General features: G+C 42.2%; 1 protein-coding gene across 1 annotated transcript in view; it reads left to right on the top strand.

Moving 5' to 3' along the window:
* The window catches only part of STK39 (serine/threonine kinase 39), a 263,934-nt gene that overhangs the window by 41,115 nt on the left and 203,844 nt on the right, over positions 1-18,975 (top strand). Inside the window, exon 2 of the mRNA XM_090280486.1 lies at positions 13,674-13,786. Coding sequence (XP_090136612.1) covers positions 13,674-13,786 — 113 coding nt within the window. The remainder of the gene's footprint in view (positions 1-13,673; positions 13,787-18,975) is intronic.

Genomic DNA, 18,975 nt, shown 5'->3' with positions numbered 1-18,975 from the left:
CCATCTCAGTCCATAGTCCATTTACTCATTAAAAAAAAAAAAAAAGAGTTCACACTTTCTGGTTCAGGTTCAGCTGATTTTGTGTTGTGCTTTGTGAGTTATTCTAGTGTCCTAGGTAAATAATCCCAGAATGAAATTGCAGTATTTCTTTTTACTCACTTGGTTTGGCAAGTCATTGACACATAAATGATTTTATTAGCAATTTAATGCGTTACCAACTATAGTGAGTCTCAATGCTTATGCACTTGACATTGTTTTAACGTTTATTTGCACCAAAGATGGGTTAACCTTTTAAAATTATACAAAACTGAGAGAAAGGAGGATTTAAGTGCCCAATTTTAGGCTTAAACACAATAATTTATGGTTCAGTAACAAATTGGGATGCTGTGTAGCAACTAATATAAACATATTTTAGAAACATGAAAAAGGTTTACAATCTAATTCACAATGCAAATAGCAGAATACACAGCATAATTATTTTGACTATATACATATATGTGAGTATAAGTTATGCATGTCTATGTATGAATAAGGATTAGAATGTAATATGCTATCATGAAAATAGTTGTGTTTGGGTAATGGAATTTTTAAAAATTGTATTTAAAACACTCTATGTTGTTGTTATTTAGTATGGTTTAATTTTAAGAAAGGGAGGGAAAAGGTTTCAATTGACTGGTTAATTACTTCTTTTCCGCCTCCAAAAGCAAAATAGTGGGATGGAAAAAAATACCTTTAAATATCAAATATTTGTATTTCTTCATTTGTTTTAATAAAATGTTTCTTGCTTGCCTCCCCTCACTTACCAAGTGGGAGAGAGCTCGAAGGAGGTTTTCATATCTCCTTCCCCTGTATCCTCACCCTTCCTTGTTCTTGATGTTGGAGGTTGATCCTACAATGCATGCAATGAGAATATAGTCTGGTGGATGGACCAGCTCCAGACCAGCCCTGGACCAGTTCTGGTGGCAGAGTTTTGGGCAGGACTATTCATTATATAATGCGCTGGTGACTGTAGTAGAGATGATCACGTATTTCGTTTCAGTACCTCGATGATTTCTTCCCCCTGCTGCAGATACTTTCCAATCCATCAGCGAAACCTGTGGCCCTACCTCCAAATATCTCCCTAAGTCAGCCACTTTTCTCCTCCTCCACCCAGCCCCCCTAGCTCCGGCCATCATGTTGTTGTGCCTGGACGTCCACAGTAGCTCCCTGACCCAGTATGCTGCTTCTGCGCTTGCCCCACCTGCAACCTTACTGCCGCAGAGCAGCCAGAGTGAGCTTTGTAAAATGAGAGGCAGGTCACGTAGTTCTTCTTTTCAAACTTCTCCAGAGCACTTATTTCAGTCTCCAGGGCTCGCTGCTTGTGTTCAGTCCCCTTCCCACCTGTCCGGCCATCCATTTTCCAGCAGCTCTCTCAGTCAGCCAGCTGTAGCTGCATCTCCCTTGTTTGTGTCCCTGGGGCTCTCCACACTCATGCCTGTATATGCTGGAGGCTGATTGAACAGTGCGTGGGGGCCCAGGACTTTGAAATTATTGTCTGGAGCAATGAGAATATAGTCTGGTGGATGGAGCAGCTCTGGTGGCAGAGTTTTGGGAAGGACTGTTCATTATAAAATGCAGTGATGATTGTATGAGAGGTGATCACGTATTTTGTTTTGATACCTCAATGTGTCGTGCCCCCCCCACCCCCAGATAATTTTCTAGGGGAGGGGGGAGGGACCTTGGGCCCTTTATACATGCTGCCCCTTTCCTTGGAATGCTTCACTCATGGGTGATTGCTTGGTGACTCCTTCAGCCCAGATGTCAGCACCTCAGAGAGGTCTCTGACCATCGCAGGTCAGGTGCTGTCCTCACCAGATGGTAGCATCCTTCATTTTATTTTGGTCATAGCACTTATCACAAAATGAAATGATCTTATTTATAATTTAAAAAAAAAAACTACCCCTCCCATTAAAATGTAAACCATATGGGAGGAGACACTTTTTGCTGTCTTCATTTTTTCCAGCACTTTAAGGAGTACCTGGCACATTTCAGAAGCTCAGTAAAATCTGCTAAATGAGTAAGCAAGTACATATTCTCTGTCATTACATGATGGTATGAGCTATAAACTCCAAGTTGCTATTCTTTGTGTGTGAAGGCATTGATTGTTACAGTTGTTTTATGTGCAGTGCATAGTATAGTTTGAGTTGCTCGAGTGCTCCAGTCACTCCTGCCCACGCCAGCTACATTAGTGGCATTGTTACACATGTCTCTCTGTTTTGTTCTCCTTACTGGGACCAGATAGGCTGAAGTAACAAAGGGAATCTAATTGACATACATGGAGACTGAATCTGAAACTTGGGCTTTTTCAGGATTTTGGTCCATATACTGTAGGTTGTAAGCCACAGCCTAGAGCCCAGCCCTGAGGGTTTGGCCATTATCACCAACAGGCTTTTATTACACTGTGTCCAAGAGGGGTCATCTTGCTGGTGAACAAGGCAAATCAAGGGTGTGGGTAACTACCTTCTGAGAGCTTAGAGTTCAAGGTGGACATATTAGTTGACCAAAAACTTGACAGCAAATACATAAAATTAAATACTATCATTTGTTGAGTAAATGAAACAGAAAAGAAACAAACAAGTTTGTTAAAACATCAGTTTAACAAGTACTTATCAATCTAATCAGCCTAGCTATCAAAAAAAGTCATAAATGAGTAACCATAAGTCATATTTAAACATCAACCACCCTCATCAGCGCTCCATAGAATACACACCTGATTCCCATTGGAGATATGGTCACAGATATTGAGACTTCATGCTGTAAGGAAGTAGTTTTAATTAAAAAAACAACAGCAATATTTGTAATGACTTTTTTCCTGGAAGTATTGTACCAGGTAGTCTGTCTGCGTTGCATTTGGATACAGTATTGCTGTGATGAAACTGAGCTGTTTAGTGTGAGTGTGATCGAGGGCTCAATATGTGTTAAATTAAAAGTGTGTACAGTGTTTACTATGTATCTTACCCATTATCGTTGAAGAATTATGTTTTCTGGGTTACTAAAATAAGTTTCTAGATAACTGAAGCTCAATTAAATTTCACCCGTAGTGCTGGAAGTAGCTCTGAAGCTTAATTGCACTTCATCTTTTGAGGCAGGAAAGTGTAGTTGTCCTCACCTTTCATTTGGAGTGACTTTCTGAAAACATACCTAAACAATGGGATAGTAAGCTTACATGTTATGGGGCGGAGTATTGAATCTTCATTTCTGAAGGGCTAAATGCACATATAATTCCCCAGTGTGATTTCCCGGAGAGGAAGTTGCTCCTTCGGGACTCCTGCGAGCCAGGGCTCACCATCCTCAGGCTGGTGCCTCTCACCCCCGAGTCCCCCAGTGTCTGCTTTCCCAGGGCTCACGCTTCCCTCCCCAGTCAGCCACAGGGGACTAGGAGTGGGGCAGGACGTTTCTGTTAGGAGGTGGGTGCTGGGAAGCTTCTGGGTGATTGTGTCAGCTGTATCCCCTCTGCTCTAGCAATTCCAAGTGTGGTCTGTGGACTAGATGCATCAGAAGCTTGTGCAAACAGGGACTCTCAGACCCCTCCCAAACCTATGAAATCAGCATCTACATTTTCATAGGCTATTCAGGTGACCCCCATGCTCTCTGTGCATCTTCCAGCTCTAACACTTTGGCCCCAAGGCCCAAGACTATGGGGGTAACATGGGATCTTGGTGGTGGCTTCCATTAGGAGGACCCACAGGGTGGGGCTGTTGGAGGCAGGAACTGAAAGCATGCTGCTGCATCCGTCAGGGCCCAGTGGGCTCTCGGGGCCCTTCATGGGGTGTCTCTGCTGTCCTTGCAAACTGTGGCATCATCCCCCTGTTTCTGGGTGAGAGTGCATCAAAAGAGGCGAGAAAGGAAGAACTCTACGCTATAGGGGTTGCCTTTACTTCCTGTTGTATGGTTGTAACTTGGGGTAGAACCTCAGGTTACTAGGGGCGACCAGATAAGCAGGAATTTGATTACAAGTAAAATCAAATCAGATGGAGAGATGGGGAGGGGTGGGTGGCATTAATGTGAAGGATATCTTTCCCTTCTGTCCTTGAGCTAGGAGACATTTTTTTTTCGGTACTTGCTGCTTCATGGATGTGATAGCCAAGGATATTTGATTACCGGAGAAGTGGATCTGGAATAATGAATCATTTCCCTTCCTAATTTCCTGTACACCCAATCATGTGGTATAGAAGGTAGTTTTCAGTTCTGGCTGCCCAAAGCAGGGTTTGATGAGGTGGGCTTAACAAGAAGCTGGCAGGAACTGGGGCTCTGTGGGAGCTGAGGTGACAGGGGATCGAGGTAAAAAGGCGTTTTTTTAGAAGCCATAGTAGAGCTGGTGTCCGTCTAGGTGTCTAGGATAATCATATTGTTTATAATATTAACAGTCAAAAGGTAATTAAACACTTAAGTGCCAGGCACATGTTCATTTGTACGGTTATGTTTGCATGCATCATCTCACTTAACATTAACAGCCACCCTGTGAGGTAGATGCTGTTGTCATTCCCTTTTTATAATTGATGAAATTGAGGCACAAATACACAGCAGCTTGCCCAAAGGTCACATGGATAGAAGAGCTGTCTGGCCACAGACTCCCACTCATTAAGTACTTACATGACCAAGAGGAAGTACCATGGGGCTGGGCTGGGTTTGGAAGTTCAGAGTGTTAGACATTAAAAAGGGTCATATGAAGAATTATGTTTGAAAACAGAGTGAAATGAGAATTGGGGGCGGGGGGAGCTTGTCCTTTGTTAGGTGAGCTTGGAATAGGCCGACCTCTCCTGGGCACTGATGCATGCTGTGCTCCTGGGCTTCTGGTTAAGTGGTTGCCTGGAAGCGTTAGATAGACCTTTCTAGACTGGCTTGTGTATTGGACTGGTACTAGGCAAAGCACATTCCTTCTCTGCCTGCTGCTCCCTGTTAAACCCTTCTCATAGGGGGTGCTAGGGCAGTGCTGGGAGCTGGAGGAGGGAGAAGGGACATGCTTCATCCTGTTCGCTTACTGTTCCTGTCAGCTCTTTCCTGGCAGCAGTGGCTCTGGTCACTGGCTTCTTTCTATATCCTGACCCCCCTCAGAGGTGCCATTCCCAGCCGGTCTTCAGAAACTTGGTCCCAGCCCGATGTGGGCTGTTACTGATAGTCTTTCCTCAGAGATCCTGAGGGTCAGCCCTTGCCCCTCTGAGGTCTGAGTCCTGCCCTTGTGGGTCTTCTCTAAACTGTTAGATTCCGATAACCCCATCCCCCCTCTTTGATTTTGCCAGCCCTGGGGGTGGCAGCTGCTTCCTAAAGTTACTTTGGTCTGTATCACTCAGTATTTTCAGGCCTCTAACACCTATTGAACCAATCCTTTATATTAATAATATTTGTTACAGTATGTAGTGCACCTGATTTTCCCAACTGACCACTGGCTGAAACATGTTCTCAAGTTCTGGCCTTCTGGCGTCCTGACTCCCTGGCAGGGGAGGAGGGGAGAGAAGCTAGTATCCCAGATCCATGGTTCTCAAGAGGGTAGGGGAATTGTTGGAGAAACTTATTAAAAATGCAGATTGCAAGCCTCCAGTTGTAATAATTCTGACTCAATAGATTGGATATGGGCTCAAGAATCAGCTTTATAAACAGACATCTTAGATGTGTCTAATATAGTTTTCCGGTCTCAGGGGCTTTGAGAAAATCTGCCTTAAACCCAGGGCCTTCTCATAGGGCTATTTTTTGAGTCTGGGGTTGTTGTCCTGGGCCTAGAAACAAACTTTATTTGTTTAATAGAAAATTATAGGGGCTATGGATATGCTAATCTTTGCCCAAAGGCCACCAAAGTCATACATTGCTCCTAGAGGCTGAACATCTAACTTGTTCAGCCCAATGAGCTCTGATGCGATTTGCTGGAGAAAGGAGCAACCCCCCCCCCCCCCAATTGGGCACTGTCTACTCATCAGGGCTCGCACTCCCAGGTTGCTGTCCATTCCGAGGGACACGTTTTTCTTCTTCATACAAAGGCAACATTCATGCAGTTGAGAAGGGGTGAACGGGACTGATGTCAAAGTATGGTAGATACTGGTTCATCTGTTTGCATTTAGAGCCCTTCCCATTTCCATGTGGCTCAGGTTGGAGCAGTAAGGACCTGGAGACCACCATCATACCATATTAGAACCAGGACATTTGTGTCTTTTGGCCCATGCCAGTGGGTGTATCTGTTTATCTGTGTGAATAGCAATGGACATTCCTTTGTGGAATGTTGGCTTCTATGGTTGATTTAATCAGTAAAACGAGTGGGTTTTGCTGGGAGTTTTTGCTACCCCCTCAGAGCAGAACAGGAAGTTTTTCAGTCCTGCCAGATCATGGGGCTTTGAGTTTGCAGGGTACAAGGACTTCAATGTGATCTTTAACTGAGCATAAAAATCCAGTTTGCTCTGTAGGAATGTGTCTCTCCTTCAGGCAAGGGTGTGATGCTGTGTCTCCTGAGATGGATTTTGAGGGCTGTCATCAGCTCCTCTCTGTCACCTCCTCACGTTGTTAGGTGTTTTATATCACCTCTTTATACTCAAGTAGAATTAAAGAAGCTCCTGCTTTATTTTAGCCTACCTCATCTCGTATGGCTTCTGTGTGCTGAGCAGTGGCCAGGGGGTTGTTATTTTTTTAATTGAGGTTCCCGATTCATTCCAGTGGAACATTGCTCTTCAGTATGAGCTTTTCAGTGACGCTTGAGTCTAGAACTGAAAGGGGTGTCCTGCAGATCAGAACAGCCTTCAGGCAGATGACAGATGGTCTTCTTAGGTTCATTCTTGAAGGTAACTGCCACATCCACCAAGCGTATTGAAAAAGGTGCTCTTCTTCTTTGCATCTAGGTTGTAGAGCCGCTATCTAGGTGTACTCTCCTGTGTGCAGACCCGGCCGTGAGCATAGCTTCACCTCCTGTGTCCACAGGTGGCCTCCCCAGGGGTGGGTTGATGTGAGCTTCATTCACGTAGCAAACACTTACTGAGGGCCTCCTGCTTGCCAGGCAGGGGCCTCAGTGAAAGGGCTGCTTCTAGAAGTAACAAGGCTGAGGGAGACTGCAGGTGGGTGTTACAGTGAGGCAGTAATGAATCTGTGGGAGCAGAGAGGAAGTGACTAACTCCGCTTGGGGTTGTTAAAGAAGGTAGCATCTCAGATGATTCATAGCCAACCCCTGGGACCAGCCTACCAACAGCTGAGTCCCCCCGAATTAAAATAGGAAAATCTTTTTCTTAAGAAACACACATCCACTGATAGCGATTATATGATTACTCCAGGTTTTGTGTTGGTCAGTGTCAATATTAGGGTTAGAATCCTAGAATACAGTCTCACCTTTGAGGGTCTAACCTCTGAGTGCTCTTCAGACTTATTATTCTTTTTACCTGGCAATTAAATATATTCACAGAATGATTTTTTAGCTAGTGTGTATCATTAAGAAAACAAAACAAAAATGACTAGGTATAAATCTCAATATTAATCACATTCAATTAGAAGGAAATTAAAGTTTGTTATTTAAGAACTCCTTATCATATACAAACCATTCCCCTTTAAACTGGTGCTTAGAATTTCTTTGTACCTCCTTATAACTTCTTTAATGGTTTTCTTTATGTCAGACAATCCCAATCCATCTGCTTCTGATTTTATTAAGTGTAATATAAGTTTTTTGAATGGTTTAATTTTTTTTTTTTTTTTTTTAGTTTAGATGTAGCTTGAGATCCAAGGTGAGTTTATTGACATTTCATTTGTTCCAATTTGATTCCACACACCCGTTTCCCTCTCTCTCTCTCATGATCAGAACCCCAGGGTACTTTCTGTTCTTCTGCGCTATCAGATGGTTCTTGCTGAGTTATATAAGTGCTGATTTTCTTTGGTGAGGTCTATGACCTCTAAAGGTATTAACAAGCCACACTTTCCCAAGTAAGGTGGTTTATCCAGGCCAGTGGTGAAATGTAAGCACATTCACTGAGTGGCCATTTCTCTACCTCATCCTGGTCCCTTCCTTCCTTCCTCCCTCCCTCCCTCCCTTCTTTCTTTTCTTCCTTCCGTCCTTCCTTCCTTCCATCTTTCCTCCCTCCCTTCCTCCCTCCCTCCCTGCCTGCCTTCCTTCTTTCATTCCTTCCTTCCTCCTTCCTTCCTTTTTTGGGTAAGCTCTAAATCTGCTCCAACAACCTCAGAAGGAAATTCTACTAACTGGGTCTTTTGATGGAAGCAGAAGGATGTAACTCAGTCAACTTTACTGTAACACAAACCAGGTCACTCAGGAGGGTCACCTGTTCATAGCTGCCTGGAGAAGCAAGGCCTTCCTGAGCTCAGCTTGGTGTGTACACGAAGTCTGTGTATTGTCTATCTGGACAGGCCAGCAGTAGCGTCTGTTTAGTACGGGAATCTGTATAGCAGGTTGCACACAACACCTGCTTCACTGTTTCTGTTCTTTGCATTTGACTGGAGAGTTTACTATGTACATATTCCCTTCCTCTACAATGCATGCAGTGACAGATGAATAGCTCTGATACTTTTCTCTGTGAAATGGTAGGAGGAGGTGGGCGGTGACATGCAGTGGATCATCTTGGGCCCATATTTTGATTATGTTTCTGTGTTACGTTGAACCATAGGAAATGTGATCATTTTTAATCTAGAAGAATGGCAACTTCATATGTGTAATCTAATCAATAACTTAAAATGTGGACCATCCAGTAAGGAAGGATGCACTTTGAAGCTCAACAGCTGTAATGCAGGAAGGCAGATCATGGCCTACAGCAAGCTTTTATGTGACTCACAATATTTTAGTATTTTAAAAATTAATTGCTACCATTGTCATATTAGGAGGTCTCACGCAAAATTCTGAATTTTCAGCTTTCCTGCAAAAATCAGAATCTTGACCTGCTAGGTCAGCCATCTCACATAGGGACAGTGGGAGGAAGCAGAGTGGCAGCTGCCCCCTGTAGGTGCGTCCGTTCACACACTGGCCAGCTCTGGCCCTCATGTGACCTGATTGCCCACAGGGGCTCTGCGGTTGGACACACGAGATCAACAGAGCACATAGAATCAGTTGGGGCAAGAGAGAAGTGGAAGAAATCATCAGCGGGATCCAAAGCCATTGGTTTTGTTTACTACACCCCCCCCCCCCCCCCCCCCCCCAGCCAGCACCTCCAAAAGGAAAGCCTGATACAGCCCTGGATGATGACTGAGAAAGGACAGGGGAGCATACCATGAAGGAGTTCTTTCATGGGCTGAGGAGGCGGGCAAATGCTCATTGAACTTTCGGCCTGCCGCTCCTCGTTTTAGTGGGATGTAATGACAGAACTTTCTCCCGCTGGCCACCATTCATGCCAGAGGCTAATGTAATACCTTTTACTGGTTTATTTCTTATATCCTGACATTTACGGGTTACTGGACAGTTGACTACTTTATGCCCTAACTTTAACATACAGAAATTTGTGTAGACTAATCTATATTTTGAAAGTACCAGATGTTTATTGCTATATTTTTCTTATGGGTAGGGGGAGGCTTGAAAAAAAGAGAATACTCATCAACAGAAGAAGGACTGAGTAAATTGTGGTACATCAACATCATGAAATATTATGTCGCATTAAAACGACAAGTTGGCAGGACACCTGTTGACCTGGAGGAATTTCTCTGAGTAGTAAGGCTAGCTAAGATGGAATTAGTGCTTCCTACGTGCTAGTCACCGTTCCAGGGACTTTCACTATATTAACTCACTTGCTCATCACAGCCACCCTGTAAGCTCGAGGCTGTTCTCACCATCTTGTAAATAAAGAGACTGAGGCATGGAGAAGTAAATAAAGTCATCCAGGATAAGCAGTTAATACATGACAGGGCTAGGATATGAACTCATGGAGTCTGAATGGACAAAGATTTTTTAAAATCATTTTTTAGGGTAGTAAAGTACATTATCAATGAGACGTTTAACTATAGAAAATTCATAGTTGTTCCTTAATTTTATGGTTTATTCTCTTATATTTTAGATACCTAGACATTATGTTGTATCAGACCTTAGACATCATTTCGTCTTTAGCCCTTCTCCCCCCTTTTAAACCAACTGAATGTTTTTGGTAAGCAAAGTAAAACTTATTCATAACCTGGAACTACTTTGCCCTTTCTCTTTTCTCTTGGGCACCATATAAATTACAGACATAGTCTACCCCTTTCATATTACAGATGCAGAAATGAGCTCCAGAGAGAGAGCCGAACATTTATTGAGTGGATGTTTCCAGGGATGTGAAGCCCATTATGTTATTAGGCCTTACAAGTAGATTTTATGATACCCATTAAGGAATCCGAGGTTTAGAGAAAAATTAGGCCCAACATTACAGTGGGAATCTATAGTAGGGTGGGGTAGAATCCTTGTCTAACCTGCTTTTCAAGGGTCTTGCTAACCTAAGACTTGGCAACGACAGTGGCCTACCAGAGGCCCTTCAGTTGACTACTTATTGCTATAAACTTAATCAGGAGGTTTTCGAGAACTTCTAATTTGTATGGCATTATTCACCACAGGTGATGGTGGGACAGTGACTTAGAATAGACAAAGAAAGCTTTTGGATTAGTCAGTTTGGGTTGCCATAATAAAATGCCAAAGAATGGTGCCTTAAACAGGAGTTTATTTCTCAATGTTTGGAAGCTGGTAAGTCCTGACTGGGTGTCAAGGGAGTGGTCTCTCTCCTTCCCGACCCTCCTTCATTAAGGGAAAGGTTGAACTTGATGGTCTTGAAGGCTCCCTGCACCTCTGGTATTGTTCTAGATCTCTGTGTAGTTGAAGGAAATCTTTGGATTCAAAGCAGGATCTCCTAAATTGTCCAATGAATGGTTAAACCCAGTCACGCTACAACAATAATCTCAGGTCATGAAGTTTCATATTTATTCTCTCTGGAGAGGAGAAGCTGCCAGTTGTTCTTCAGGCAGCTGTAGTCGTAAAGCAATAACAATTCTCTAGTTGTAAAGCTTTAAAAAAAGCTCCCCCCCCCACTCCCTCCTGCTTTGTGGAATTCTTATTTGTGTCCATTTTCTTGCAAGTGTCTGTGGACGTCAGGAGACTTTCATAGCCAAGGACTTGACTATGAGAGGTAGCCCCCCATTATATGCACTTGTTTTATCCTTTGTGGGAATTTGTTTTGTTTTTCAGTTCCCCAATTTGAGAATGTTCTGGAATGCAGATTAAGGTTGGAGGGGTAGGATTGGAGGGGCATTTACCACAGGTAGGGCTGAGAAGGGCTGCTTAGAGATGTTTGTTGATTTCTCCGCTGGACACCAGACCTAGAGCTGACTCGCTACGAATCCCTTTTGGTGCAGCTCCTTCAGTGATGGTCTCCTGCTCTGGAGACCTCGGCTGGGAAATGCACTTCGTTGTCAGCAGGGCGCTTTGTAGTGTTTGGCTCTGGTATCTGGAGCATTCTGGATTGAGCCCAGCGTGCTGTGATCTGCAGGGCAGCAAGGCCAATCCAGTGGCACTTGGAGTAGCAGCTCATGGAGCAGGCATTGAGGTGAGGTGCTGGGAGGCCCTTTTCAACAGCTTCTGACAATAGAACTCTCTCCTGGAGCTGAGCTCTAGAGAGAGTCATCCATACCTTCCCCTCCGGGTTGTTTCTCTTTTCTTCAACGGTATAGGACAGAAGAATATATCTTCTTAGCAAGGCCACATGAGTGAGGAAGGGAGGAGCGTGCTCTAGCTTGTGTGAGGTAGGAAAATATCTGGAGTTTGGGGTCTGGCAGGTCTGACTCAGATTCCAGCTCAGGTGCTTATCCGAGTCCCAGTCTTCTTACATACAAAATGCGTCTAATAAAAAAAATCTAAGGCTTGTAAGGAGAATTATATGAGCAAAGTGCCCACTGTCCAGTGGAGGTCAGTATGTGTAGGTTTTCTTCCTCAGTGAACATAGGTTTGACTTCCTGGCACGGGGTCTTGAAGTTGGAAACCTGGGTTTGGCACATTAAGGTGATCTGCTTGACTCACCAGATCAGTCAGGGGCCAGAGCTGTTGATGAGACCACAGGGCAACAGAAAGGGCAGAACCTTAGCTCTAAAGGACACCCATTTGGCCACTTCCTAGGTTTGGTAAAGCCTTGATCTGCACTAGAGATGTCCCGCCTTTCTGTCAATACTGGTCTCTCTTCTTTATGCCAAAAGATGCTCCTTCTCCCTTCTGAATATATTTCATGACTCATTTGGGAAGTCATGTCTGAAAAAAACTTTAAGGAGAAAGGTAATGGTCACACTTGGCCCCCTTTTGCACAATCCTGAGCACAGGCTGTTTTTCTCATTGACAGTCTTATAGTGGCAGAGGATTTATGAGATTACAATGAGATTTTTAGTATTCCTTGCAGAATTGAGATGCCTTAACCTAGAGGTCGTTTTTGTCCCCATAGAATATAAATCTGATTAGGAGTTCTTTGTGCTCTGCTACAAATCATTACATGTCTACATTTTGCTCTCATAAAATATGAATAAAGACATGACTCGGTCTCCTAGGAGTTTGAGTGCATTAGCTAACGATCACTAAATCTTAGGAATAGGAAATTCACGTGAATGCTGAGAGAGCTTTTGTAATTACACATTTGCATCTTCTTGCTTGACATCTTTGAAAGTTGTACTTTCCACATGAGAATGCTCAGGTTGATTCCTGGTTTTCTAACTGTAGAGCAAGCTTGGAAGAAATAACCTCAAAGAGTGCTCAGAGCAGCACCTCATGAAAACTCTGAAGTGGCTCAGGCTGGAGAGGTTTGTGTTGGGCTGAAGTGGAAGAAGAAAGAGCCTGAGCTTTTTAAAAGGCACTGAAGTTAGAAAATATCAGGACCTGGGGATGGTGAGGCTTCCATGCAGGGTTGTGCTTAGATGCTCATGTCCCTTGTCCCTGTTTCCTCAGACCTGGCCCTTTCTTAGCCTTTGTTCTGGGTGGCAGTAAACATGCTGTATTTCAGTGGGCTCTTTTGATGGGGGTCACCTTCCTGGATTGTGAGCTTCTGGAGCTCAGATATTGTCTTTTTTATTTATTTTTTTTAAGATTTTATTTATTTAGTTTTAGGGAGAGGGTAAGGGAGAGAGAAAGAGAGGGAGAGAAACATCAATATGTGGTTTCCTCTTGTGCACCCCCATTGGGGACCTGGCACACAACTCAAGGATGTCCCCTGACTGGCAATCAAACCAACAACCCTTTGGTTCACAGGCCAGCATTCAACCCACACCAGCCAGGGCAGATACTGTCTTTATATCCTGTAGCAAAGTCCAGTTTTTCCTTTTTTTCCCATCCAGATAATTATGTTCATACTTAAGAAATTCTTTAAAAAGATGTCAAAAGAACCCTGGCCTGAGTGGCTCAGTTGGTTGGGCATCTTCCTGCAACCTGAAAGGTTCAATTCCTGGTCAGAGCACATGCCTAGGTTGTGGATTCAGTCCTGGTTAGGGCGCATCTGATCAATGTTTCTCTCTCTAATATTGATGTTTCTTCCCTCTATCCCTCTGTCTCCCACTCTCTCTCTCAGAAAAATAAAAGATGTCAAAAGAAATTCTTTAAAATGATGTCAAATGATAATGTGTTGAATACCTTGAGTAGAAGACCTTTTTTTAAAAAGTAAATATTTATGAAGAGGTTCATGAATAGTTGCCAGAAAGTGTGCCGTTTGATAGCTGATGCTGTTTTTATTTTGTTTCAGGCAGTGGAGCTACTGCTGTGGTTCAGGCTGCCCTGTGCAAACCCAGGCAGGAACGGGTGGCGATAAAGCGGATCAACCTGGAAAAATGCCAGACCAGTATGGATGAACTACTAGTAAGTAAAAGTGACGGGGATGCCTGCTGGTTACTTCTTTGAACTTGCAGTATGGGTATGGGGAGAGCTAAGGCCGCTTGGTGTGATTCCTATTTTGACACATGTGCATTTCTTGGAACGCAGCCCGCACCACTTTGCCTCCGCCATTAATTACACTGTACCTTGTGACTGTGTTGTATAGTGTACAACTCACTTTGCTTTGACAATCAGTATTTTGCTCAGTCCTCATAATTCCTAGGTGGGGTTGGTCTCAGTGTTGACACTGTTTTATGAAACAGGGGAACAGACTCAGTTAGATGATCGAAGGTCATATGATACTGAGTGCAGGGTTGGATGGGGAGCTTTGGCACTTGGCCTAGAATTCTGACACAAATAGGAATTACTCTCTAAACAATTCATTGGTCATTTTGGTTTTCATAAATTACAACATCACCTACAAATTCCAATTATTCAAAATACTACTGGTTAGCTTGCATTTGGCTAAAGAGGACTTCACTGTTTTTATTTACAGCAACTTGTACTTCTTATTGTAAACGAAGTACGTCACATAAATAATTGGAGCTTGTCAGTGTGTCTATGCCTAGTAGCATTGGTTGGTTGAAGGAACATTTGCTTTTGGCTTAACTGACTCATTAAAAGAACAGCTTGGCAAATGGTTATAAGTTGTCCAGCAAACTACGAAGGGTTTGAAAGTTTAATCTCATAAATATAGTTGTTGTTCTGCCTGCCAATTTTCTTCTTTGCCTTTTGGCCATTTATGTGAGGATAATAGAAGACTGCAGTGGAGGAGTTAACTGATTGGTTATCCCAACACTAATCCCAGTACAAATATTAGTCCAATAGCCCCATACAAGCTACAAACTATAATGACGGTTGGCTGCAAATGAAGAAGGCTTTTGTTATATTCTACATTGGGAATGGAATGCCATTAACAAGAGCTTTTTGTCTTTACTCAGAATATAGCTTTTATTTCAGGCTTAATTACAGCACACTATAGTATAAATTAAGTACAAGGATAGGCTGTACTTTTCCAGATCTGTTTGGCCTTACATTTTAAATAAGGCTACACAAGGCATTAGATTTCACTGGGATTGAAGCAACAGATTGCCAGCTAAAACTCAGATTAAAGCAAGGGTTTCCATAATTTAATGTTAAGTTTAAAAAAATTTGCACTTATTTAAGGCTTTTACTCTTTTTGTGCTTTGCTCTTTCTGAAACTATTACTGTGTACTTGTGTTGCTTGCTATTCCCGTGACCAATAAAATTGTGCCTTTGTCATCTGACCAGTTTTCAAGGTCACTTTCCCTGAGTGGAAAAAGTGTTGAACAAACCGTGGAGAGTCAGGTCCTGCTTTTGCCACTAACTTGTTTTTTTAACTGTAGCCAAGATACCTAACCACTTTGTCCTATTTACAAAGAGACTTGAATTGGAAGATCTCTAAGATGCGTTTAGGAGCCTCGAATTCTGTGGCTATACATTAGTTGTTTGTTTGTTTTAAACTTGGAGTACACCTTTACGCTTATGCACTGTTTATAAACATCACTGAAGAATTTGCCCCCGCCTTTGGTTGTGGTGCTCTGTGGTAGGTCTCACAGCCACCTTTTTGCCATCAGTTGAATACCATACAGAACATGTGTCAGGTTTATGTGCACTGGGTCTGACCGTTCTAGAACCAGGCTTCTGGGCCAGCACTGTGGTCCCTGGTCTTGACCAAGACCTCATAGTTGCTCAAAGCTTCCATGTTTTCCCTCTCCTGGCTTTTTATCATTATCTGGCTATAAGGGATGGTAACTTTTAAGGGTCCAAGTGGAGGTGATCGGGAGATCATCATTCCAGCCCTTTCCTCTGTTACCCTGGGACCAGGAAGCCGATCAGTGTCACTTGAAAGTATGAGTAATTTAGGCCAGGGGTCCCCAACTCCTGGGCCATGGACCAGTAGCAGTCTGTGGCCTGTTAGGAACCAGGACGCACAGCAGCTGGTGAGTGGCCAGCAAGCAAAGCTTCCCTTACATTTCTGCCCGAGTTCCGCCTTCTGTCTCCCCCGCCCCCCAAAACTGGACCCTGGTAGCAAAAAGGTTCGGGACCGCTGACTTAGGCAGAGCTGACAGTGTATGGACTAGCGCTTTTATGGTTTTGTACTTAACTCTGTTAATCTGAGGATTTAGTATTTATGAGTTTATTGCCAGTTAATTTATCTCTCTCATTTGTTTTCCTCCCTTAATACCCATGTTGTGTTAATAAATTAATATCTGCGCAATTATTTTTATTTAAAAAGCTATGTTGTTTTATTGCTTCAATCTTTTTTAAAAATCTAGAGCCTTTGACCTTGATATTTCTAGAGATGAGGTGGTGACGGCTATATACTTTAGGATGTATTTATTATTCCAGTATCCTTTTTAAGCAAAAAGAAACGGAATTTATGGCATAGATTGTCTAATGTTGCCAGGCTTCTGTGGACTAGCTGTTGGCACATGAGATTGTGTGGCGCAAAGTTGCTGTAATCCTTTCCGTTTCTAGTACTGCTGTTGCCCGCATTTTTATTATCTCCGTGGGTTCACATTTTGGCAGTGTTTGGGCATCCGGTCTCCTAATAATCCTTTAATTCCATGTTTGTGTGTATTATATACAGGTCAGTGCTCGGCATCATTTCACACTGTGCCATGTGTTAACTGGAAACCATTGTTCTTAGGAGAGACAATAGTCACTGGAATCCTTATCTTGTGTGTGTTATGTCATAGAAGTCACAGTTATCAACTGTCTGCTGGCTATTGGAACATCTGCCTCCCCTGCTGGAGTTATATCACTTCCCGCCCCTACTCTTGACCCTTCCCTACTGGCCTTGAACTCTTAACTCCCATAATAAGTAAGGTGGGATTTCCACACAGAGGTCAGATGTGATGGCATAGAAGTTTTAGAACACTGGCCCTGAACCCTGCTTCTTGATAGCATGGAGACTATTAGATTTCCCTAAAGTCATGGCATTTGTTCCGGGTTTTGCTGAAGAAGGATTCAAGTGATTTCATAATTTCTGAAACAAAATTATAATTACAGTGTCAGCTTCTCTTAACATGAAGGGAAGAATGTTAGATAAGATCATTGGTGCTAAATAATTGGCCATTTAAGTAAAATGTGTACTATTGAAATGAGTATAATACTATTCCTCAAAGATAGTTTGCTTTTAGATCTAATATACATTTATTAATTTATTTGATAAATACTTAATGAGTCTACATTGTATTTAGGCCCATAAAAAGATTGAGTGTTAGGTATAAATATGGGAGGACAAAAATATATGCTCACTAAAAATTCACTTTATTTTAACAGCAATTAAAACACTTTAGAATAAATGTTTTCCTTGGCAGCACATGAATGGCATTCATTAATCTAAGCTAACTATTTTTGCTATTCATTCTTTTAAATTTTCATATATGTTTTGGCCTTTGGCCTTTAACCATATCCTAATCTCTTTAGGTATGATGATCTTGGTGGTTAACTTTCCAAAAGCCAGGATAGTGTTACTGGTTTGTTCTATATTCCTGACCATCCCAACATAGATGTTTAGATCATTTCTGAAATTTGTTAATCCCACATTTGTTATTTGTTGTGAATCCCATATCTGTTAATCTTACAGTAGTGTATAAATGACTATAATTAGCTTAATACCTTTTGGGAAATATAGTTGTAGAGCAGAACTTGTTAAATCCATAATTATTAAACCCTACTAGGTGGTAGGAACTGAACTAGGTGAGGGGAAAACAAAGAGCGTTCCTGTTCCTTGGGGAGCCTTTGACTAGTAACTGAGTCATATGAGTCATTTCATTTTTGTTTTGCCTGAGTGAGGATTTTTTTTAAGCTATGGTTATCTTTCTGCACCTTTAGCCTCCATTTGCTTCAAAATGTTTAGCAGATTGATAGATTCTCTCATGTATATTCCATTGGGGGAGTTCTTGCTTTCCAATAGGAATTTAAGACTTGCTAAAAGGGTCTCACTTACTGTCATGGCCTTGAGGTTTCTTGAGAAAGCTGGTTTTCTGGTTTGTGGTCAGCCTCAGAGGTTAGGGATGCTCCTCTGGGGCATACTTGGCTTCCCTTCAAGTCCATTACATGAGCCAGGAATTAATCTGCTCCTTCTGAAATCATCTGTCTTTTCAATCTCTATCACCAGGTGACAGTGGGTTCCATAGATGTGAATCGTCCTTATATTTATCCTAAAACCCACTTTTCCAAACTCTGGGGGCACTCTCCTTTATTTTTTTTCCAGAGATTGATTAACATTTTAATTCATTATTGTACTTGACTTTATTTATGATTTTTAGACTTGAACCCTATCCTCTTTTTTTCCTCTAGATGTGTGTTCTCATAGAAACCTGAGTAGCATTTTCTCATTCTTTATCATACAACAGTGCCACCAAAATGTAAAGTTTAATTCTTAGGAGCATGTGAGCTATACCTGTAGAAGTCATGGCCCTGGGACCAGGCAAAGTGCTTGTTTCTTAAAAAAAGAAAAGAAAAAGAAAAAAAAAATTGAGTTCAGTGATTATGAAATAATATGTAATGATCACTGAAATAGTTTGTGGTGGGTAACAAATGTGAGCAAAGTCATTTAAAAAAAGGAAGAAGGACTCATGGGCGGCATGCACAACAGTGTGGTGATTGCAGGGAGCAGGGTGTAATGGTAATAGAAAAAACACAAGAAAAAATAAATTAAAAGAAAAAAATAACTGTACAAAAGGGATGAATGCTGAAACTTACGATAACAGGAAAGAGGCCCCCAGGTCAGAGGGCCTTTGTTCTTCACTGGGATGATGGGCTTTGGACAAATCAGTTTCACCTCTGGTTTTTGTGTCCTCGTTCATTCAGTGAGGAATTCTATTTGATGGTAAAAACTTATGCTCATTATCGAAGTTCTATGACTCTGTGTATTTTAAAATTAATTACTGAATGAAATCACTTTAAAATTGCTTGAAGAGAAACATTAATTACTAGAAAAGTATGCTTCATAACTTAGGAGCCAAGTCGCTCCGGTAATGTGGGATAACAATAAAAATCCACTCTCAATTTGTAGATTTGAGTTGAGAGCGTGCCATCTGTTTCTCCTACGCCCCTAATGAAAGAGTTTCTCAGTTGAACTAGAAAAATTCTGCTCTATTCCCTTCTCTTTCTGTATTATCTCTATGAACACATTTTAT

The sequence above is a fragment of the Furipterus horrens genome, unplaced genomic scaffold (genome assembly GCF_987537825.1).
Source record: "Furipterus horrens unplaced genomic scaffold, mFurHor1.1.pri manual_scaffold_1, whole genome shotgun sequence".
In the NCBI taxonomy this organism is placed as follows: Eukaryota; Metazoa; Chordata; class Mammalia; order Chiroptera; family Furipteridae; genus Furipterus; species Furipterus horrens.
This window is presented reverse-complemented; position numbering and strand designations above follow the sequence as displayed.